Source organism: Phoca vitulina, unplaced genomic scaffold, assembly GCF_004348235.1.
Source record: "Phoca vitulina isolate PV1807 unplaced genomic scaffold, GSC_HSeal_1.0 scaffold28, whole genome shotgun sequence".
NCBI lineage: Eukaryota > Metazoa > Chordata > Mammalia > Carnivora > Phocidae > Phoca > Phoca vitulina.
The window spans coordinates 19,588,667-19,612,654 of record NW_022589731.1 but is presented as its reverse complement, the minus strand read 5'-3'; the positions used below and the strand labels follow the sequence as shown (position 1 = coordinate 19,612,654).

General features: G+C 54.9%; 1 protein-coding gene across 4 annotated transcripts in view; it reads left to right on the top strand.

Moving 5' to 3' along the window:
• Positions 1–16,292, top strand: part of CHST15 (carbohydrate sulfotransferase 15) — a 76,821-nt gene extending 60,529 nt beyond the window's left edge. For 2 of the 4 annotated variants that reach the window (XM_032423074.1, XM_032423075.1), the window contains exons 6-8: positions 3,871–4,027; positions 11,487–11,634; positions 13,251–16,292. In XM_032423074.1, coding sequence (XP_032278965.1) covers positions 3,871–4,027; positions 11,487–11,634; positions 13,251–13,441 — 496 coding nt within the window. In that variant the 3' untranslated portion in view covers positions 13,442–16,292. The remainder of the gene's footprint in view (positions 1–3,870; positions 4,028–11,486; positions 11,635–13,250) is intronic. The other 2 variants (XR_004301677.1, XM_032423077.1) reach the window with 2 other exon arrangements.
• Positions 16,293–23,988: the final 7,696 nt, after the last annotated feature.

The following is a 23,988-nucleotide window of genomic DNA, read 5'->3' as shown; positions in this document are numbered from 1 at the left end:
TCAGCCTTCCTGGCAATGGGAGGTTAAAACCCGCACACATTGCCTGGGGTTGTTGCAACAAATTTCCATAAACCTGGTGGCTTAAAGCAACAGAAATCTATTCTCTGGCAGTTCTGAAGACTAGATATCTAAAGGCCAGGTGTCAGCAGGGTAGGTTCCTTCTGGGACTTCTCAGGAAGTGACTGTCCCAGGCCTGTGTCCAGCTGCTGCTGGTGGCTGACAGCCCTGGGTGGTCCCCGGCTTGTGGCGGTGTCACCCCTTCCTCTCCCTCTGCCTTCGTGTGGCCTTCTCCCCTGTGTCTCTGTCTCCTTTGTAAGGACACCAGTCATCGGATTTACAACCTACCCTATATCCACGATGATCTCATCTCAGGATCTTCAACATAATTTCGTCTGCAAAGACCCTGCTTCCAAATAAGATCCTATTCACAGTTACTCGGGACATATTTTGGGGGGATTTACAGAAGCCACACAGAAGGGATGGCCATTCATTGTGATGAATAAAGTCTCTGCTCAGATGTTTTTGACAAAGAGGAGCGTGAAGGACGTATAGTTAAAGATCTACATCCTGACATGCACGTGGGCTCAAGGGAATCCCGAGGCCCACAGCACATTCTGTGGGCAGATCCAGGGTTCCTGGAGGGTCTGAGAGGCCAGGGACACCCCCTCCGCTCTACTGAGGAAGTGAGCCTGGCCTGTTTGTAAAAGGCCTTGAACCTGCCTCATAGAAGGTGGGATCCTGAGTTCATTTCACCTCACCTCAAACAGATGAAAATCCGTAGTCCTCTCTACCCTCCTGCCCCCTATCAGGGTTGGCCTGGCCTGGCCTGGTTGGAACATCAGCCGTGTTCCAGTTTATGCTCTGTGATTACTTCCTGATCTCTAAAGAATTGTATGGAATCAGCATGAAGTTACTTGGTGTTTAAAATTGAGGCAGGTTTCGGGGCTCTTGTTTTATTTATGAGCCAGACATCCACAGGAAATGTTCTTACTACAAAATCAACTCTCAGTATGGAAAGCTTGGCCCAGTGGTTGGGTTTTTAGATAGTAATTTATGTGATAGAATTCCAGTTCGACCAGAGAATGTGGATAGTCCTGTAGGAGTCCTTGGTAAGAACTTTGGTCTTGGATTTACTATTAAACACAGATTTTGATGACAGTTTCAAAGGTGTCACTTTTCATGGATATAGTTTCATGGCCTGGGCCATAATATCAGTGGGACTGATAAGAAATGTGTGAGCTGGGAAAGGCACCCCATCAGACTCATGGCCACATGGTACGTGTGGCACATACAACTGAATTGTTTTTTGAGGCCCATGCAAATCTGATTTTGGCCTTTACCCATCAGCCTCTAGGTTATACTATGACCAGCCTGCAGTGATGGGTGCTGCGATGGACAGGTGATGTTGGGGGACACTGTAACAGGTGGATGTAGTGTTATCCTGGGTAATGTGCCCGGGTGGGCACAGATCTGGGGGGCATGGACTCACCAGTCACTGAGCATCACTAATGACGGGTCTGGAAACAGGGCCTTTTGAAGAGTTAACCGAACAGGCTGAGGTCTACAAAACTCTCCCATTCCAGGGTGTGTATAGACTCTAGGCCATCTGTGGGCAGATCCCAGGCATCTCCAGACTTCTCACAGGTGTCCTCTGTAGACACTGGCTGTAGATGGATTCTGAAGGGGTCAAAGGCCCTGTGCCAAATGTCTGAGGTGAAGCAGCTCTGGTCCCTGAGAAGCCATGCTCGTGTTATCCATATATCTGCATACCCTCCCGTTAGAGGGAGGGGCGCGGGAGGAACATTTGCAGTGGGCCTGGGCCGTGGGGGCTCTGTGGTTTCCACCCCAGTGGGTGTGCTGAGCGCTGGGGTCGGCCGGAGCGCAGAGAGTAGCTGGCAGGACAGATGTGTACTCCTCAGACATTTGGTACGGAGTAAAGATTTACTGACTTGCCTTCACTGGAATAAGTGAAGCCACGTTGGAGAAGTTGGGGTGGTGGGGAAGAAAGTATGGTGTTAGCGGGTGAGAGAACGTGAGTCCTTGGAGCCAGGGGGCCACCCCGCGTCAGCCCCATGTTCCCACAGGCGGGCAGAGGATGGTGTATGAGGGAAAGGTGCAGCAGGGAGGTCATGTCGGAGTGGGCATTGGAAACGCACCAGGCAGAAATGAAGAAGGGATTTTTGAAAAACAAAAGATGAAGACTCACCCTCTCTGCGAGCAGAAAGCAGGAAGATTCAGTGTGGGAATTCACAACTCAGTTGTGTTAAAGAAAGAAGTTATGGGGTGACAGTGGAATCACGGGCCTGTCAAGCTGCAGTGTACCATCTCACCTGCTTTTATGGGTGCTCAGAATCCTCCAAACGAGGTGACTGGAAAAGTGCCACTGTGGTAGGTCTGTGACCTGGCTCCATCCGATACAACTGGATGCCATCTTTGTTTTCGAAAATATAAAATATGCAGATATGTGCTTGAGTAGGCACAGAAAATTCCTGGAAGGCTATTTCAGCAACTGATAACGAAGGTCACCTTTGGGGAGCAGGACTTCCAGTTAGGACCACCAGAGAAACTGGGCAGGAAGACTCTCCATGCTGCATTTATTATGCTGTTATGATTCACCTTGTCTTATTGGTTGTTTATGTGATATAATAAAAGAAATATCCCATGCTTTAGAAAATCTATCTGTAATGCAAAGAGTCCAGTAAAATATATTTGCAGAGGATTTATTGAAGGGAGGAAGGTTAGAAAGAAAGAGAAAGCAAGCAAGCAAGCAGACCCTTATCCTGATGCTTGTTCAAGGCTGGAAGGCAGGCATCATTCAGGACCATTGGAGGGGGGTCAGGACATGGCATGGGGACAAAGACTGGCCTCAACTCCGGGTACAGTGGGGAAAAGTGGGGACTTATAGCCAAGGAGGAGTGGGGGTCAGGGGGTTGGAAATTACTGAGAAGACACATCGGGGTAAGTAGGTCGGGGTTTTGACCAACTGGACCTAGCAGGATTCTGGCTGAAGACAGGCTGGGGGGATCAGACATCTCCTGGGGAGCGGTGGGGGACCAGGAACCCACCACATATTGAGGGTGATCAGATAACAGAGGGTGGGGGATTCTGGCTAAACCGACCTAGCAGGATTCTTGCTGAAATTGGGTAATTCGGGGATGGATGTGGTCATCTACAAGGTGAGGCCTACTTGGGAAGAAGATTTAGAGGAGCCCCAGTAAAGTTTGGTCAAGGAGTGGCACCGCAGGAAGACATGGCACATCCATGTGGTGGGATCTGTGTGAACAGACCTATGGATAAACAAACAGGGTTACAGGTGACTGCATGCATATGTGGGGGTGTTTTTATATTGTGTTAAAAAATAAGTCCCTACTAATCTAGAAAGATACATCTCATAATTTTTTTTTTTTTAACGTTTGGAACGTCTGTGGAATGGGCAGGAATTTTTATGAGGAACTGTAATGTTGTAAGAGCAACAGATGTTCTTGTTGCCTCGGATGGGAGGGAGAGAGATATGAAGGAGCATAACATTTTCATGGCCTGTCTTCGCTCTTATACAGTTTCTGAGCTTACTGGGACAGGAAAAGCAGGGCAGCGTGTTCAAGAGGCTGGAAAGAATAAAGAAAGTACTGGTGGCTTGTCTGGGGCCAGTGTAGACAAGTCTGAGTCCAATAGATTGTGTGTGGCCCTGGCAGGGGTGGGGAGGTGTGAGAGGTGGTAGGAAGTGGCCCATCCACAAGGGAACAAAGAGAAATGGCAGGGTCCTGATGTACAAGATGAGATCGAGTGATTGCATGTTGATTGTCATTGTCATCCAAGGAGCATGATTTCTCATTCCCAGGTGGTAAAAATATCTATTTATTTTATTCACAGGTTATACTCTGACTATCTCTACTTCGCAAGTTCGAATAAATCTGCCGATGACTTTCATGAAAAAGTGACGGAAGCTCTGCAGCTGTTTGAAAATTGCATCCTCGATTATTCCTTGCGTGCCTGCGTCTACAACAACACGCTCAACAATGCCATGCCTGTGCGTATCCTGGAAGCCCGGCCCCCCCTCAGAACAGGCGCCTTGGTGCTTATTATGCAAGCGGCATGGTGGATGGGATGGGAGCATAGAAACACAGAGAAGCATTTGAATGTGCAGACGCCTCTCCCCATGCCCCTGAGTGGTGGCTAATGCACACACAAACATGCACGGACGTAAAAACTGTAAAGGGATGGGCCCTTTCAGCTGGCACCAGGCTTTCTTCCCTGCTGATCTCCCTGGTACAATACTCTCTCCTCCCTCTGCAGGGAATGAGGGCGCATTTAGGAAGATTACCATGTAGTGAGGCTCAGAAAACGCACCCTGCAATTAGGATTGGCAGACATGGGGACCCAGCTCTCAAACAGTCTTAAGCATGTTCTCCAATGGTGGATTGTTCTGGTGGTTTAAAATATTGCCCACTGGTGACTTCCAGTGTCTTCGGCAGAGCCTGAATGGAAAAATATTTTCCCTTGATCTCTTTTCTTTTCTCTTGTTTGCCTTCCGGAATATAGCTATACATTCTTGCCTTGTTTTATGCAAAAGAAGCTGCTGGTGGTGAATTCAGCACACTTTGGCTAAGGGTGGTTTTCTACTGCACAGCTCCGGGTTGTGTGAGTGCCTTTACAGTAGGTTTGTGCAGCAAGAAAGCCTTTCTGTCCCGGGATGTGGTTCACGAGCGCTGCTCTGTGGAGCGCATCATGTGGTAAGGCAGACAGATGTGCTGGAGGTAGAGGCTGGGAACCCCCTGGGCGTGGGGAGTTCGAGGTCAGGGGGTTTCATACCCTTTCTTGTTATCGAGGTCATCCTCTCTGGAAGGCAGGGTACTAGTTCTGGCAGGATGCATCGGGCAACGAGTTGGATTGAGGCTCTCCTGCCAGAGTTTTTAGTTTGTCAGAGGAGCTGCAGACAAGGGCACAGATCCGTACAGAATCTGGCGGGGGGGTGTAGGGTAGAGGAGTGGCCTGTGGAGCCAGACAGTGCAGTTCCCAGCCTGGGCATTTACTAGCCGTGTGACTCGAAGCAGTTGTTTCAGCTTCTCTGAGACTCAATGGCTTCTTCATAAAATGGAGTGATACCATTGCTTTACCAGGCTTTTGTAAGGATCAGAGCGATAGTTCATTCACATGGGGGGGAGAAATAAATAATCCTTTTCTTCTAGCCATCATAGAGTCATTGGTTGGGGCCCCATAAATTAGACTGACAAAAGACATTCACAAGAGAAAAAAACCCCACAAGTTTATTAACGTGTGTGTTGCAGATACACACATCCCTGACGAGTAACTCAGAGGGATGGTTAGAACTCAGGCTTATATAATGTCTTAACAGGAGAACAATATATTTGTAGAGAGATGACCAGACAAAGGGAAAGGACTTTGAGTTTCTAGGGCAACAAATTGTGAGAAGGCGAATAAACGTATGAGGAACTAATGGCTGGTAAGGGCGAGTTTTAGTGAGGTTAGTTAGGTCAGATCCTTGGTGCTATTTTAAGGCCGACAAAGGTCTAGAGTTGTCTGCAGTGATAAACTTTGGTCCATCCTGGTGGAGAGAGGAGGAAGGGCACCCTTACAAATTTAGGTACTGCTTGTAGGCAAACGGGGTTAGGGCAGAGAGATTTTCTTATATCTGTGTTTCTTCTCAATTGCCTTCAGCTCAAAACAATCCTTATACCAAAGTGGTATATTTCAGGGCAGCGTATTCTGCCACCCTTCATGTGCATTCATTGTCTCGCTGTGTCTGTGCCTGGCACCTGGGCTGGGACTGCAGCCGTGGCAGGACAGGCATGTCCTTGGGTCCCAGTGCAGCCCCAGCTCTAGCAGGGTGAGTGACATAGAGGCTGGGATAGAAGCTGTGGCCCCCAGCAGAGGCCACCTGGACACAGGGCATCAGGGGGACTTCCTAAGAGAGGTAATGTTTGAGCTGAGGCCTAAAGGATGAGTCTCCCGGGGACATGGAGATAGTGAGATGTCCAGGTGAGGGGAGCAGGATGTGCAAAGGCCGAGGGGTGAGCATGGAGGGTGTTTGCTACAGCCACCACAGCACGTGGTTGTGTGGGTGGTGGGGTGATGGGATGATCCTGCATCACCGAGGATGTGGTGAGCCTTGGAGGTCTGGACTTCATCCTGAGGGAGGGATGAGGGAGATGGGTCCCCAGGAGGGCTTAAGGAGAGGATAGTTGTAGCAGTTCTGCATTTGAGAAAGATGCCTGGTGTCTGGGGTCCCCATGGGTGGGAGGGGGCCTGTCTCCCAGAGACAGGGAGGCCAGGGTTGGGGTGGGATGGGATTTCTAGAAGAGAACTGGTGGCGGAGTCAGGGTAGGAGAGGATGGAGCTTTCTAGAAACAATTAGGAGGAACAGTGGAAAGGATGTGCAGATGGATTAGATGAGGTGGTGGGATCAGAGGGGAAACCACGTGTTTTCTGGCTGATGTGCCAAGTACACTATTTGCTTCAAGAAGGCTTTCGCCCTTAGCTGTTGCTTTTTATTATGATTATTTATGACTATGAGGGTCATCCATACAGGGCCTGCTGGAGAGAAGAGCCACTTCCCAGAGACATTTCCTGAAAACTCGTAGGCGTGGAGTGAAATGGGGACTGACCTCACTCACAGCTGAGACTCGATTCGTCTCCAAGGGCATACACTGGGTGCCCATTCTGTGCTCAACACCGTGCTCAGTGCTGGAAGAAACCCCAGCCAGGGCGTGGCCTGGAAGGGACGGAGGGCACGAGGCAGGACAGGGAGAGTAGAGGTGACTCATCCAGCCAACGTGGTTCAGAGAAGGTGCTGGAACATCCTGTCCCAGTGCCGTGTAGCACACTTGTCGAGAGACTAGATGGTTACTCAGAGTCCAGTAATTTGGAACAGAGAGGCCCGAAGGGCTGCACAGCCTGGCACCAGCAGGAAGTGCAGGTGGACTCTTGGTTTTATTATTGTTATCGTAGAATGTAAAGTATGCGGAAGCAGGGAGGGAAAAACAACTCAAGAAAGCCGTCACGTGAGGGGCAGCCGGGAACCGTGTGTAAGACTGTTAGCACGGATCCTAGTGAGGTCTTAAAGGGGGCTGTGGCGGTGGGGAGAACTGAGCTCAGCAGGCCTCTGTGTCTTACTCATTGTCACCACTGTTCTCAGCGCAGACCGATGACGGGAAGAATTGGCTTTCGCCACACACATAGAGCTGTTGTCATTTATGTGTGTTCCTGTTCTTACTGTCTCTTTTGCCCACTGAGGTCTTGTTCTCCCACGTCCCAGGCTGCATGACTACTGAGTTCTCTCTCGAGGAGATTATCTAGCAGACACTCTGAAAGGGAGGCATAGGTGTGGGCTTTACTTCCAGGGCCTTCTACGAGGAAGCGCTTACGCGTGCTGGATTTGGATGGGCAAGGCCAGGCAGTGCCGGGTGGAGCTCCTGACTGGGGGTACAGCTTATTTCAGGGGCTTCACGTTGTGTGTCTCTCACGGAAGAATGAGCGTCTGACATAAATGTGATACAAAGAGTGGACGTCTGTGCTGCCGGGCACTCTGTGCGCCCCCCCCCCCCCCACGAGCTTGCCGGGCCTCCAGCCCCTTGGCACCTTTGCCGGTGAGATCGGGACGATGGATCTCACTTTGGTTCACTCCCGATGCTGCGCCAGGTGCTGTCTTGAGCTTTTCTGGTACGTCATGTTCTGTCCTCCATCCTGCCCTGAAATCCATGCCCATTTTACAGATGAGGACACTGAGGCTCACAGACATTAACTCTCCCACCCAGAGACTTAGAGCTGGTAACAGGCCTCGTGTTCGTCCCAGGTCCTGTGGCCTTGCAGACTCGAGGCATTTCCACCTTAGCTGGCTATCTGCAAAAGCAAAGGTCTGAACTGGCTTTTTTCATTTAGTCTCAGGTTTTGCTGAGGTTGATGAGATGATGGCTTAGCAGACACCGCAGGATGGGTAGATGGGATGGGGGTGGCGGGCATCACAGATCGCAGATTCGGCCCCTGGCCAGTTCCTGCTTAGCAGGAAGAGCCAGGCTGTCAGGAGTAGTGGGAAACCCTGCTTTGAGGGGGGAATCATCAATTCTGGGATGAGGGAAGCAGATTTCCCTCCAGCTGTGAATCCCAGCTCAACCACAGCACAGGAAGGACGATCTTTTTCAAACATAGGTGGACCTTGGTACTACCCTTCTGCAGACGTTCACTGCCTTCCCATGGCACCAGAAGGCATGAGCCGGCCCGGCCTCCTCCCCACCTGCCGCCCCACACACTGTTCTGCAGCCACACACTCTCCTCCTAGGTCCTCAGGCCAGCTTCTTGCCTCAGAGCCGGGGTTTGCAAAGCGTGTTCCTGGACCAGCAGCATCAGCATCCCCTGGGAACTTGTCAGAAATGCAAACTGGTCAGGCTGACCCTAGACCCCAGAAACGAGCACCTTGGGGGTGGGCCCATCAATATATCTAACAGCCCCCTCCGGGCAGATCTATTGTCCCCTTGGGTTGGAGAAACAGGTTCTAGGGCCTTTTCCCACTTCCTTCTCCTGGGTGTGGCAGGGTTTCTCATTCTTCGGGTCTTACTTTTCTCTGACCTCTGTTCTCTGTCCCCACCCTGCTTGTTTCCCTGTAGAATGGGCCACAGCCGGTGTTCCAGATGTTGGTTTCTTCAGCAGCTTAGCTGTGTGTCCCCCACGAGCCTCCAGGCTCCAGGAGGCCAGGAGCCGTGTCAGTTACATGGCAGCACATCTCCATTGGCTTGGGGGGCACCTGGCGTGCCACGTGCACTTGATTATTTGCAGAATGAATGAACAAACGAGTTTTCGACACTAGCAGATAGTAGATGGGTTGGGTGGGGAGCTCCACCTGAACCCCCGATTGGGAACGGAGAGGCTTGGCATGGCGCCTGTCTGGGAAGAGCCCTGTACCCACCCTTCCTTGGCTCTGTCCCCATGTGGGGGAAAAGCCCCAGTGGCGGGGACCCTGGCACCAGCTCCTACGTGTGGTGCTCCCAGCTGACCCCGGGCCGGCTCCCACCCCTCCCTGGGCTTCCCTTTCTCCATCAAGAGTCGGCTGGGGCAGATCACTGCAAAGGATTCTCTCAGCTCTGATGTTTGTAATTTTAAATCTATCAGACTCTTCTCCTAAATACCGTTTTTATCTTTAGTCCATTTTGATTCTCTGGCCTCTGCGGGGGGAAGGCAAAGAAGAACAGTTCTGAGGGGGACTGTCCTAGGTGTGTCTTAATGGCACCCAGCTGTGGTAGTGATGCTGCGCGCACCAGAGAGCGTCACTTGGGGCAGCCGGAGTTTTCCTGGAGTGGTAAGAGGGCAGGCGGGTCAGAAGAGGGGGTGTTCAAGGGGACCGGGGAGCCTGCAGCTGGGGGAGCCAGCCCACCTCCCTTCCCCAGAGCCCCCCTCCCCCACTGGGGCCATCGCCGCCCGTGAGGGAAGACCCCACTGCAGGAGGGCCTCAGCCAGCAGGTCTTCCTCTTCCTGGGAGCAGTGGTGGGGGCTCTGCCCACGATGGGCACAAACAGGCTTGCAGAGAAATAGTCTGTCACCTGTGGCCAGGTCAGGAGTGGGTTCCCAGTGATGATACAGGGTCCCGCCCTGTCACCAACACCAGCTTCTTTAATTCTAGAAAGTTCTCAAGCCCCAAAGGCAGGTTCTCTGGAAGAGATGACCTTCATGAGGCTGAGGGAGGCAGTGAGCCTGACAGAGAATTGAAATGCCCTGTGAGGCTGACGGCTCGGGAAGGCCTTCTCATAACAGTCTGTCTGTGTTAGAGGCGACACACACAGGATTTCTGAGGCTGGCACATACTCATTTTCTCTGTGGCTTTGGCCCAGCTTGCAGTCTTCTTTACGGGTTGGTGCACAAGGAAGCGACAACCTGGGGGCTTGTGGCAGCTCATGAATTTTGGAGACAGCTTATCCCCTCTCACTGTTTTTCTTCCTCTGCATCCTCCCACATGATTAGAAAAATAATGAAATGGGAAAAGAATACCGGGAGAGGAAACGAGGTAGTCGGAGCCTGGCCGGCCTTGTGCGGCAGGGGATGACGGAGGGGTCCGAGCCCTCGGCTTAAGGAGCGAGGCTCGGAGGGGGCACCTGGGGGCTGAGCACACGCCAGACCTCGAGCTTTCCACGCTGGGACAGCGGGTGGGCTGGGCATGGGGCGGCATGGCCAGGCCACTGGCGGGGACAGTTTACACTGGTGGCAGGCGAGGGCTGGCTGCTCGGAGGCTGGACCGGAGCACAGGAGGCCGTGACAGTGGGGCCTGCCGGGGGGGCTGGCGTGAAGCGAGGCAGAGGCAGCAGAGGGAAACATTTGGGAAGGCCACAGAGACCGAGCAGCAGACAGGAAGGGGAGTAGGGTCCCGAGGACTTGGGGAGGGCGGGAGAAGGAGCCTCAGGGCAGAAGGGAGAGGGCTGTTCTCTCCTGAAGCTCTGAAGAGCTTAGCAGCAACTGTGAAGTTAGCTGGGATGTGCCAAGACCGCTCTCACTTTGTTTGTAAGTCAGGGGTTCCCAAAAACACTTTTGGGGTTCAGTAAGTCACTGGAAGGAGTCATGGGGCACACTGAAGACTGTGGTACTCATGGTTACAATTTACAGCAGGGAAGGGGTACCTGTTAAAACCCGCGCAGGGAAGAAGCACACGATCCGCACCGAGCCTTGCCAACGAGGGAAGCCCAGCCAAGCCTTGGTGGCTAGACTATTTCCTGGGGCTCAGTCACATACCACCTTTACTGTCTAGCCCCTGCCGTAGGTCACACTGATCCTGTGTCACCCAAAGTCCCCGTCATAACTCATGCTGTTTACCGTGGGGTGGCCTGATGCCCCAGGCAAGCAAAGATACTTATCAGGTAGGACATCCTAGGTGACCTAGAGGTCACCTCCCAGGAGCCGAGGACAGGGGCCAGACTTCCCTCTGGGTAAGGTTAATTCTTCAGTGTGCAATCTTGCAGCTGGGTGTGAGAGAAGGCACAGGAGGATGGGGACCCCCAGACATGTAGTGGCCGCATCGTACACTGCTGTTTGGATGTCCACACAGGCGCCTGGTCACGGGTGTTAAGGTGGCCCCAGGCACTCGGCAGGTCATTCACCTGGCTTGTGCCCGAGGCGTTTTGCATGGCCATCGTGTGCTGGGGTAGGATCCGAAACAGCCAGGTCATTGTGCAAAGAACGTTTGCACTGTTCATGTGTGCGGTCTTGGCTTCTTCCTTCGCCCAAGTCTTCGTTCCAAAACGGGTCACTCCGCTAGCAACAGGGTCGTCATGAGGATTCCATGCGACTCTGAGTAGGAACCTTTGGTGTGGGGAGCTCAGAACCCTCCATGAGGACTCAAGAATGCATGGCATTTAAAATTCGTCCTTTGAAGGCAGCTGTTCCCTCGGATAGCTCTTTTGGTGTTGGCTCGTGCGCGTGCCGTAATACTTGGGGAAAAGTGTTGGGGGCATGACTCCTGAAGTAACGCCTGCCTTCTTCTTTGGTTCTAGGTGAGGCTCCAGGTCGGTCTGTATGCTGTGTACCTTTTGGACTGGCTCACTGTCTTTAACAAAGAACAGTTCCTCATTCTTCGCCTGGAAGACCACGCATCCAACGTCAAATACACCATGCACAGGGTCTTCCAGTTTCTCAACCTCGGTAGGAATATCACGCGGGAGACCATGGAGCTGGCATGGGCCCCGTGCACTCTGGCCGCCCGAGGTGCTTGCTGAGTCACGTGCAGACTCCGTGCACTGGGCCGGGCCAGGCTGAGCTGGGCAGCTAGTTCAGTAGCTGTTTGCCAAGCACAGGGCCTGGTGCCCAGGTGGTGAGGGGGTCCCTCATCGGGGAGCTTTGAGTCCAGCAGAGGGAGAGGGGAAAAGCACAGCTCAAGTAACCAAGGAACGTGGGGGAAGGATAGTGCCCTCACCATAGGTTCGTCCACATGACTTGGGGTCCCAGCTGCTGAAGGTTGGAATGGAAGGCTTCATGGAAGGAATGGTCTGTGAGCTGAGCCTTGGGGAGGGGTGAGATGTCAGTGTGTGGCTGGAACAATCCTGCGGAGGCCCAGGCTTGGAGGAGGGAATGGACTGGTCATCGCATCGTTTCAGGTTTTTAGGGACCCCTGGAGTCGGGGCCACGTAGCTGAGTGGCACGTCGGGGTAGGTCTGCCGCTCCTGGGCATGGCGATGGCCAGTAGGGGTGGGGATGTGGACATGGAGTGCTGCCCATGCGGATGGGCACCCGCGGACTGCTTGTTGAAAGTCTAGAGCAGAGTTCAGATTCCTTCCCAGGGCTCCTCCCATGGCCCCGTCTAATGATCTGGCCTGGGAATTTTGTTGGTGGAATATTTCTTGAAGTATATTTGCCCACCACTGGTCTTGGACCCTTTTGTCATGGGTGAGCTGGTGATATGAGGGAGTGTGATTACTTTTCCCTTTGAGGGCCCAGAACCATTTTTCTTTGATTTGGCCACTGGTGGATTCTGTTGCATTGATGAGCTTGTCTTTAGTCCCTGAGACAGTGAAGACCAGTTCTGTTCCTTCTATTACATCTAACCCAAGGACACTGGAATAGGGTTTTCTGTGTAAAGGCTCAGGACTTTGGCCAAATCCCGAGGGCCTGAGCAGCGATCCGGTTGGTTAAGCCAATGGGAGGCTGTGGTCCAGAGGGCTGGGGGTAGGGGTGGCTGGCTTGTTTCCGGGCCTCTCTCCCCACCGATCCCCTTTCTGCAGGCAGAGGTTCAGCTCATGGGGTCTCTGAGCATAGGTGGCCTCCCCCCGGCCCCCATGGCCACCATACAGCACAATACGGAAGGTGAAATATGGCCAGCCACAGGCCCTTTGCGTCAGCAGCCTGAAGCAGAAATGACACTGGCAGAATTCGGGCAGGCTGGTTAGCAGGAAAATAAGCACACGGACCGTGTCAGGCAGGTCGGACGGTTATCCAGGGACAGGCTGACGGCCACGAGAGCCAGCCCTTTGGGCGATGTGGCCACGAAAGCAGGAGGTGAGGCTCGGCTGAGGCTGCATCCCCCAGGTCCCGCCGCACTTCCGAGGGCAGGTGTGCAACCCCAGGCTGGAGAGTCCCTGCTCTTTCATGAGGGCACTTCCGCTTTCCACCCCCGGCAATTCCAGGAGGGGTCCAGCCAAAGAATTTTCATCTCCCAGCACTTCAGGGGAGCTCCTGTCTCAACACGAAGCATGACTGGGAGTTTTGCACAGTTCCTTCTTGCCACGCCTCCGGCCTCATGGGAGTTTTTCTCTGTGTTCCAGGGCCCTTAGGTGAGAAACAAGAGACCCTGATGACAAAGAGCCCCGCATCCAACGCGCGGCGCCCCGAGGACCGGAACCTGGGGCCCATGTGGCCGGTCACCCAGAGGATCCTGCAGGACTTCTATGGGCCCTTCAACACCAGGCTAGCGCAGGTGCTCGCCGACGAGGCATTCGCCTGGAGGAAGACCTGAGGGCCGAGCTCCTGCGGCGGGTTCCACTGTACCATGACGGAAGAGTCTCTTTGGGGGTGGGGGGCCCTTTTACTCACAGCGTGGAGAAAACCCTGAGATTCTTCTTCCCCTCCCAGGCACGTGTTTAGTATAAGCATTTGTGGTATGAAATAACCTGGCAACTGACCCTTCACGGAGCTCCCCCATCCGAGGCCACTGGAAACTCCACTTGGGAAACTGATCCCTCCTGCACCGGAGCGGCCAGGCTGCAGGGGTGAGGCGGGCGGCGCCAGGCAGGGGGGCTCAGGGGAGGCATGGCTGGGGGCTGATGATGCTGGGATCCGAATGAGCACGCCGGAGGTCACGCTACCACGTTGGGGGTCATGTCACCATGCAGGAGGTCATGTCACCATGCCGTAGGTCATGCTACCACATTGGAGGTCATGTCACCATGCAGGAGGTCACGTCACCATGCCAGAGGTCACGTCACCATGCCGGAGGTCATGTCACCATGCTGGAGGTCATGTCACCACGCTAGAGGTCATGCCACCACGCTGGAAGTCATGCCACCACGCTGGAGGTCATGTCACCACGCTAGAGGTCATGTCACCACGCTGGAGGTCATGTCACCATGCTGGAGGTCATGTCACCATGCCGGAGGTCATGCTACCACATTGGAGGTCACGTCGCCATGCTGGAGGTCACGCCACCATGCCAAAGCTCATGTCACCATGCTGGAGGTCATGTCACCATGTCGGAGGTCATGCTACCACGTCGGAGGTCACGTCACCACACTGGAGGTCATGTCACGATGCTAGAGGTCACGCCCCCATGCCGGCGGTCACGTCACCATGCTAGAGGTCATGTCACCACGCTGGAGGTCATGTCACCATGCTAGAGGTCATGCCACCACACTGGAAGTCATGCCCCCATGCTGGAGGTCATGCCCCCATGCTAGAGGTCACACCACCATTCTAGAGGTCATGCCACCATGGTAGAGGTCATGCCACCATGCTGGAGTCACGTCACCGTGCTGGAGGTCATGCCCCACGCTAGAGGTCACTTACACTTCCATTCAGTTCTGAAACACAATTCAGATCAATACCTTCATTTGGGCAGAGAATGGAGGCTCTTTCCTTTCTTCCTTTTACTCCAAAGTCCACCCTTTATTCTCTTCAGATGTAAACCCTGTTCACTTCACTTGTATGAGAGAGAAAAAACAGTCGAATTTTGGTAGCACATTCGTTTCTCGGACCATCTCCCATTCTGTCCTTGCTTTACTTACGTTTAACTAGAAAGTGAACGTTTAAAACCGCTTTCTGCATTTCGTTAGGCGTAGCTCTCTCTTCTGCCTCTTAATGTGTTTCCTCCAGAGTTTATTCAGTTTATAATTGGAAGGGAAGTTTTTGCTGTTCATGCCAGACTGAGCAACTTCCAGGAATTGAACTCTTCGTGGGAAATCTGGGTATCTTGGACCCTCCTCATGCACTCAAGGTCACTACCAGGAGGGTGTTTTAAGTTTTAGTTCTGGCCACAGACACGTTCCGTTGCTCTGCCTTCCCCCGCGAGTGAGCTCCTTACCACATTCTCCACCACGTGTGGCCAGAGGCCCTTACTGTGTTCACAGACTGCAAGATGCTTGTGTTCTGTTGCAGAAACACCGTGAGTGAGCTGTACACGGGCCGAGCATGGTATGCTGGGATTCTTAATGGAAATTTCTAGGCTCCTCTGCAACTTGGTTTCCCAATAGATGGACTAAAGGTCTCATCATTTCTTGGAAGTGAAGGGGAGAGATTGAAGAGGACACTGGAGCGCACTTGGCACCCAGCCCCAGGTGGGACCTCGATGAGACTTCGCCCTGGAGTGTTTTCAAGGGAAGCTTCCTGCGAACCAGAGCCCTCCGGTCAAGGTCCCTTAACACCAAAGTCAGAAAGTGCAGGTGTCTTCGTGTCCAGCCATCGCTCGCAGACATGCAGGTTCGCTCAGCTGTCCAGCCCTGGCGCCACTGTCTTTCTGCCATCAGGAGGTGGGACGCGCAGCCCGTCTGACGGCATGCAGAGGGCCGTCCGTGTGGACGGCGGAGCCGTTTCTGCTCCCAAAGGGGCTGTGTGCCCTGAGACCCGCTTTGTGGGACAATGCCGCCTTTCCCTTTCCCTCACAGCCAGCAGGTGGAGCGGGGCCGGCGGGGGAGTCTGGCCTGAGCCCGGGGGGCTGCGGGGAGATACCACTCCAGCGTGCACGTGTACCTATCTGCAGTGGACCGTGTGCGCGCTCCCTTCCGGGTCTGTTGCTGATGAGGCGCCTCTGCTCTGGACACAGCCTTCTTGTGGATTAATTTCTCTGCCCACGGACTTGTCATTTCCAGTACACATTTTGCTATTCTACTCCAACCACGACGACGACAAAGGATTTTTCCTACACACTCCTATGCATGTGAATAACGTGTAGTGTAATTCTGCTTCTTACAGAAGTATTACCGGAGGTGTTATTTCCAATATTATTTGGTTTATTCTACAAATCTTTTTGTATATGCAGGCCCAGCCCTTCGTGCCCATCCGTGCCATCCAGTTCCTCTCAAGGGGCCTTTCTCTGGAGGGCGTATCTGTCACCTCTGCTTTGTCGCGTTCAGGCCCGGTTCTCGTTGGCGGCCCGGGCACCGTTCCAGACGGCGGCCCTCGAGCCTGTCGTCCAAAACCAAAGTGAAAGGGAGCATTTCTCACGACCTGGTATTGAAGTGACTTTGTGTCCCCAAAGCTGCGTATCGGACTGTATTCAGTTGTACACCCTTAGTATAGCAGGTGTGTTACGTGAGCCGTGGTCACGCTGTACTTTTATTCATATTTAACATTAAATGTGGACCCTGTGACCCGTCCTGGGAGCGCATGCCATTCCTCGCCCTCCTGAGCACCCGTGGTAGGTTCCGCATGGCGTCTGCCGCGTACAAATGAGTCGTTCAGGGTCTAACCTGTGGGCTCTGTGCGTGCACTGGGTGAGGGGGCCTCCTGCATACGGGGACAGAGAGAGAAGAGCAGAGAAAGAAGGGCTCTGACGTGACCAGTGACTCCCCATGAGCGGCCTGCCTCACGTGGGTGTGTGCGTGTGAAGATGGACTTCTGTGATCACAGGCCCTGCTCTCCCAGAGGCTGCGCTCAGCCTGGCTGCTTCCCTCATTCCTGGGGCCACGCGTGGCCCCGGGGGCAGTGAGTTGGAGACTCCTGGTGTCACTGGGTGTGTGTCACTGTCCTAGATACTCGGGGTCCCCTGGCTGCACTGGGATGGAGGAGATGGGGTCTCAAGTTTGGGGTTCTGGAGGCCGGGGCGATCCTGGGGCCAGTGTGGCCCATGGTTTGGTCCCCTAGTTCTGCAAAGAACCCCCCTGGGGAGAGTCTCTCTCCCAGCACTGCCCCCCCTCCACAGTGGTTTGTTGTGTGTAGGGGGCCAGTGAGTCCAGGCCTGGAAAGAGGAGGAACCCCATCTCTTGATGAGGGAGCCAGGAACAGCTTGGCTCAGCAGAGAAAATGGGCCTGAGAGGAGAAAGGGGGGTGGGTGGGACATGAGGGGCAGGATGGACGGGTGAGTCTGGAGGGTTGATTGAGTCCCTGTCCCAGGAGACTTTCAGGAAACCCTCTCTCCTGTGTGGACACCCACCCCTACTCAGGAACCAGCTCGTAGGGAACATACTGATGGAGATCATCTGCATCTTAACGTGAACCTCCCTTTGGAACGACCTCTTCCCAAACGCCCCTATTTGGGAACCGAAGCAAAGGCTGTGCTCTGGAGGAATTTCGGGCCTCAGCCAGCAGGGAGGGAGAGAGGTCTTGGGTGTAGGCAGGTGTTATCCTATTGCTCCAGAAATCTCACCCTCTGGGTAGCCACTCTGTTTGTGGGTGAGGCAGATCCTGTTAAGACTTGCAGGAAGAATCACCTTCCCAGAACCCCCCAGGGCCAGGCTCCTGCCGAGCAGCCGGGAGAGGGCAGGGCCCCAGCAGCGTGAGCAGCAGTGGCCCTGGGGACCTGGATTAGTACCCCTCCTCTGCTGGAGCACTTTATGCCAGATTTAGCGCCTTAAAATAACACAAGTTGATCATCTGGCAGTGCTGGAGATCAGAAATCCAAAATCAGTTTCATGGGGCTAAGGCCAAGGTGTGAGCTCTGATCCTTCTGCAGATGCTTCTGGAGGCCTCCCCTTTCCATCGCTGGTGGCCACTGACCCCGTCCTCAGTGTAGCATCTTCAAATCTCTCTCTGACTCTAGTTCTGCGGTCACATCGCCCTTCTCTTGACTGTCCCCCTCCTTCCCCTCAGAAAGACTCTGGTGATTACTCTGGGCCCACCCGGATAATGCAGGATCTTCTCCCCATCTCGGTCACGTTTGTAAAGGCCTTTTGGCCACGTAAGGTGACTTATTTACAGGCTCCAGGGATTAGGGTGTGGACGTCTTCGGGAAGGGTGATTGTTCAGCTGCCCATAGGAGGGTGGTCCTGCGAGCCAGTCAGGCAGTCAAGGGAGTCTTGCCCCTGGCCTGTCCCTTGCAGCTGTCCCCTGTGGGGCCCAAGCAGATGTGAGTGGGCAGGCGGCTGCCTAGCAGAGCACCAAGCTTCGTGACATGTCCATCCAGAGATGGTGCGTCTTCCTGTCCAGCAGGATCCTGTGGCTGGGGTGAGCAGGATAGGGGGAGGCCAGGCAGGGCCAAAGACCCACTTTTCTCCCAAAGTCACATTGCAAGTCATTCTTTTGTGTGTTTCTCCAGGTGAGCCCAGGGCCACCCCAGCCCCAGATAGAACTATTTCTCCCTCTCTGGGCAGAAGTGATTTCTGAGGGCTTACAAGTTTTTTTTTTCTTTAAAGTTACTTTCTCAGTTCCGTAGGGGACCCACACCAGCCACGTGGGCAGGTTTGAGTTTCTGAAGTTCACCTGTTTCTGAGTTAGTCATGCTTCAAGGGGAGCAGCTTCTGAAAGCTACAAAAATAGCTCGCACGGTTTCTGGTCCCCGCGAGAGCCTGGGGGGCCGTGACCTCTGTGGGCCATGCTCCAGAGGCGGCATGGGACGGCTGACCTCCAAACGCTCTCTCCTCGGCCCTGCCTCCTGGCCCCACGCTGGACTCAAGTCCATGACCTCTACTCTGTCACTGCTCCTGAAGCCCCTGGCAGTTTGGACCCTGTCCCCAGCCCTCCCGCCCTGCCATTCCCCTGCCACCCTCCACCCCCTCTTTTGCTGACCTGCTCCAGCGCAGGGTCTCTGAGGGCTGTGTCTCCCCTGGGTCTCTTAGCGCTGTGATCCCCCAGAGCCATGGAGTGGGGCACGGAGGAGACTATGAAGGGGACCCCCTTCTCCCACAGTGGGGGTTCCTTACTTGGGGCACAGCATGGGGCTAGCAGGGAGGCCACTGGCGCTCCTGTGGCTCTCTGGCGTGCACCCTTGCTCTGCCTGCTCTGAAAGACCCCTTTAAGGAAGGCTCTAGAAGCAGGGAGGTCTATTTGAGGCTGATTCCTGGGCCTCCCTGAGTAGCATGGCTTTCCCAGGGCCACATGGTGACGTAACAGCGGGGATCCAGTGGAGCAGAGAAAGGCCGGGTCCAGGGCGTCATGATGGGATAGCGTCCAGCTTCTCCCCACGTCATGAGCCGTTCTTCACCATTCTTCCACCAGAAGGGATGGGCTGACTTGCACCCACCAAACTCTGCCCCCAGAGAGGGACAGCATGGGAGGAGGACAAGCCCTGGGCCTGGAGCTGGATGGGCTGGGTTCAAGGCTTGGGTTCCCCAGTGGAGGGCCTGAGATGCACCCACCCCATCACCTTGGGGACACCACTGGCCCTTCCCCCATCCACAGGTCTGGGGGCCTCATGCGTGGGTGTGAGAGTTAGTGAGACAATGGTACACAGAAGTACAAACAGGATCAGAGAGGCTGCCCACCTGCCCGAGGTCACACAGCTCTGACAGCAGAAGGGCAGCTCATTTTCTACTTGTTAACTTCCAAGTCAGTGCTTTTACCTGCCGTGCCAACTGTATACCCACGGTCCCCCCAGCAGGGCCCCCCAGCCTGTCCGCCTTTCACGTACCAGAACCCCTCCTCCCCTTTCAGTCCCAATTTGGAAGGCCCTCAGGGATGGGGCCGTGGTTTCTGCAGACCTCCCGATCTAGGGCTCTGGGTGGTGACTGGAACTTCTTGGGGAAAACAAAGGGAAATGAACATGACTTTGTTCTGCCCAGTGGGTGTGGCGGTGGAGTCACCCGACCTCCCACCTACAGGCTGAGGGCCTGGGGGCTGGCTCAAGGGGCCCGCGGAGTCCTCAGAAGTGGGCTGCCCACCCCTGGGCTCAGCCCCGCCCCGCCGTCTCAAAGGCACCAAGGGACACACTTCAGCTAGAAAGTGTGCAAGAGCCAAAACTTAATTTTTTAGCCAATGTTTCCTGAACATCTACTTGGTGCAAGGCACTGGGCCAGACATTGGGGTGGGCTGGGCTGGGGGCTGCTTTTCACCTGTTCATTCCCCAAGTGATTTCGGAGTGCTGCCTGGGTGCCCAGCACCGGAGGCTCCCAGGAGAGCAGACCTGGTCCCTGTCCGTGTGGACCCGGGATCTCGTGCAGCAGACAGATACGAATCGGAGCATCACCCAAGCAATGCCGAACTGCAGCAGCTCCGGGTGCCACGTAGGAGAGGTGCTGAGAACAGTGACCTGTTCTTGCGGTGACCTCCGCCCCTCCCGAGGCCACTGCATACCCTGTGTGACCTCTCCATCAGTGGCAGAAACCCAGTTGGAATGGGTGACCCAGCTTCCCCCAAATGGCATGGGCACCAATCCCAGCATGCTTCCGACTGGCCAGGGCGCCCCCAGGCTGGGGTTCCTGATCCTCCTGGGAACCAGCAAAATAGAAGAGATTACGCAAGTTCCTGTTTAACAGCAGAAAGAACAAATTTCCACAAACATTTCCTGACTGGATTTTACATAAAATAATTCAGTATTATAATACCAGTGTTTTGGTAATACAGGTCCACTTGTGAGAAGGTGGAATTCTTTTCGGGGGTAACATTTCACTTAATGAGATTCAAAGTTCATGTACCCTATCACATCCCTTGTGGAAGTTCATCCGTAAAGACTGTTCCTAGCTCGTGTCCTGGCCCCGCTACCCTCCACTGGGAAACGCTAGACTCCAGCTTCCAGAGCGGTTTCTTCCTGGCTCCACCTCTTGTTTCTGCCCTTGAAATGGGGGGTGTCCCACGCTCTGTCCTCAGCCCTCTGAGCTAGCTTTACCCCAGTCCCTGGCCCCAACCGCCACCTCTATGCGATGACTCCCAGACCTCGGCCCTGTGCCGGTGTGTGTCTCACCGGGTCACAGCATCTCCAAACTAACTGAGCGACCCAGAGCCCTTGGGGTCTGACCCCACCCCCGTGTCCCGCCTCAGTCACAGTGGCCAGCCTGTGTAGACCGAATCTTTGAGCTCCCATCCGGTCACTGCTGTGTCTCTCACGGACCCTGGAGCCCACCTGCCCTGCACTCCAGCTCTTACTGTCTGTCCTGCACAGAAGGCTCTGCCCCTTGGCTGCTCCCTTCAGGTCCTCCCTTGTGTCCCATCCTCCCCGGCCAGCTTGACTAAATAGCCACTCCCCCTCCCCTAGGGGTTGCTCCTCTCCTCTTTCCCAGAAGCCACCGTTCTGTTGCTTCTGCCCCCCAATCCTGACCACTCCTCGCCACCAGCCCTGTATTAATCATGGTTTCAGTTTCTGTATTTCATGACGCTTTGACTTCTTGGGAACTCGTTGACCCTCCGGGGGGCAGCTCTGTCCTAGAGGTGGCAAACAAGTCCCTTCTGCGTGAGCCTCTGATATGCAAACCAGCCAATCCAAGCCCCCTCCTCCAGACCACCTCCTTTATGGGTCACCCCAGGGCCAGGTGCCAGACAACCAGGACAGCCCTTAGCCTAGAGCCCAGCCAAGTCATCAAACCGGCCGGTCCCAACCCTGCTTAGCCCGATCACCCTCTGCACCCATTTCTTCCCTGGAAACCACTTCTTCCTGGCCCACCTGCTGGTCCCCCACGTGGCCCTGCGTGGCATGTGTGCCCTCTCCTCTTGGGAGCTGTGAATAACAAACTCTTCAGTGGCACTTATCTCCTGGTCTGTGGGCCTCACTCTGTCACCTACATGAAGGGGCACCTGGGTGGCAGAGTTGGTTGAACATCTGACTCTTGGTTTCGGCTCAGGTTATGACCTCAGGGTCATGGGATTGGGCCAGAGTCTGCTAAAGCTTCTCTCCCCCTCTCCCTCTGCCCCTCCCTATGCACGCTCTCTCTCTCAAGTAAATAAATAAATCTTTTTTTAAAAAACCACCTACATGTAAAAACATCCCACCCCCAATGGTGGGAGCCCCGCCAAGCCTCCCAGGCCCCCCACTGTAACTCTTTCCGGGCAATCTGCAGCCAAGGCAAACTTTTAAAACATCCCTCCAACCATGTCCCTCTCTGCCAGGAAACCCTCCTCAACCTCCCAGCTCGCTTAGGATAAAATGCGGACCCTGCCAATGCCCCCGAGGCCCTCCCTGACCCGCCCTGCTGACTGACCCCTGAGCCCCCAGCCACCCCCACCCACCCCTCCGGGCCAGCGCTGACCTTGAAGCCATCCTCCCCAACGCCGAGCCCTGCCCTGCACCCCATGCCCTCACTGTCCCCTGCCCGGGGCGCACCCTTCCGGGCCTTGGCAGGCTGGCGTCTTCACCTCCTGGAAATCGGCGGTGGGAGAGGACGGGCTGGCTGGGTGGGGTCCGCATTCTGGCAGCATCTGTAACTGGGGGATTAATCCGGCAAGTTGGATCAGTGGGAAATCCTACTGAGCCATATAAGCATTTTTAAACATGTTGTTTTTACTTATACTATTTAAAGCGCATTAATTTGTCTGTCTTTAGTAAAAGGGCCAGAGCCTTTCCTGCACACGTGAGTGTGGAGACAGGAGCTCGGGGCCGGGGCTTGCAGAAGCAGCGTCGTGATGAATCAGTGCTGGGTTCCGGTTCGGGCTCCCCGAAGGGGCGCGGGCCCTGGGAGGCAGCTCCCGGGCAATGGGAGGTCCTTCCTCACGTATGTGCTTGTTCTCCAATTATCTCCCTCATCTGTGCTGGGACTTCCTCAAAGCCTCCGGGCTGGAGCAGCCCATGTTTTGCTCTCGCACGTGGTTAGTCTGCCGCAGGGGTTCCCCAGGGGTCCGGGTGCTGGGGACCCTCGAAACCCTTTCAGGAGGTCCCCCTGTCCAACCCGGTGTCATGATCCTACCAAGATGTCATTTGCCCTCCCGCGCTCCCAGTCCTTCTGGAACGTCCAAGGGACGACGTCCCACAGCTGGGGCTCGAGCACGCACGGGCTTTACAGATGCATCCGCCTCCATGTCCAATGTGGTGAATAGGGATGGACGGAAACCACGTCCCCAGACTCTCTCTGGGATCTGCCATCATTTTTAAGAGTGCAAAGGAGTCTGAAGCAACACAGTTGAGAACTGCTGCTTTGTCTGTTTAACGAGATCGTTTCTGAGGTCGGGCCCAAGGGGCCGAGGACGGATTTGGGAACAAACATGACTGATTGATGGTAAACAAAACTTCCTGGAGGGCACTTTGTAGAATGGCCAGGAGCACTGAGCTTGCCCTGAGCATCCGCCAGGATGGGGGGGTGGGGGCGGAGAGTCAGAGACAGACATCTGTCCCTGGGAAGGCCGGATAGGTAGCGGTGGCGAGAGTAATCGTGGCACCAGCTGTTTACTGAGCACATGCCCAGCGCTAGGCCCTGCGCCAAGTGCCCCTTCGAGAGGCCCTTTGGATCCTCACCTCCACCCCAGAAGGGAGGTCCTGTCATCATCCGGCCTACCGTTATACGGATGGGGGAACAGAGGGAGGAAAGGGGCCAGATAAGGAGCCCCAGGGCCCCCAGCGACTAAGCAGCGGAGGTGGTCCTTGGCCGCAGGTCTGCTGGTCTCCAGGACCTGAGTCTTTACCTGCCCACCTCAGTTCTGAGTCCCTGAACTTTGAGTTTCCAAGGAGGTGGGTGGAGAGGGCAGAGCCTCTGGTGGAGAGGGGTGGTCACATGGCCTTCCGGAGTCTGGGCTGGGAGGCTGATGGAGGCACTGGGGCTGTGGGCAGGCCCACGGGGCATCTTCAAGGTCATTTCCTTGTGGAAACAGCTGAATGGATCCACACAACAGCCCCCCTTCTCTCTACGTGCCCCCCGCCCCCTGATGCCCAGCCTTCCTGGGGACACTGAGGCAGAGACTCAACCCTGGCCTCCTGCCCCCACTTCCTGCATCGCCTTCTGTGTCCTGCATCCACCTGGCCCGGGGGAAGTGAGCTGAGGAGCCCCTGCCTTCTCGGGAGGGGGAGCAGGAGGGCTGCCTGCTCCATGGGCCCACCCACCTCCGAGCCCCGGAATCCTGGGCTGTCCCAGCAGCCAGCTCTGGGGTTAGGAAGAGGCCCCCTGCGGCCGGCAGTAGCTCCTTCCGCTGTGAGTTCGAGTCACGACTGAGGAATGGGGAGTGGCTGCCTTCCTCCTCAGGGTTGGCCTCCAGAGCTCAGAGGGGGCAGCCAGACATCTC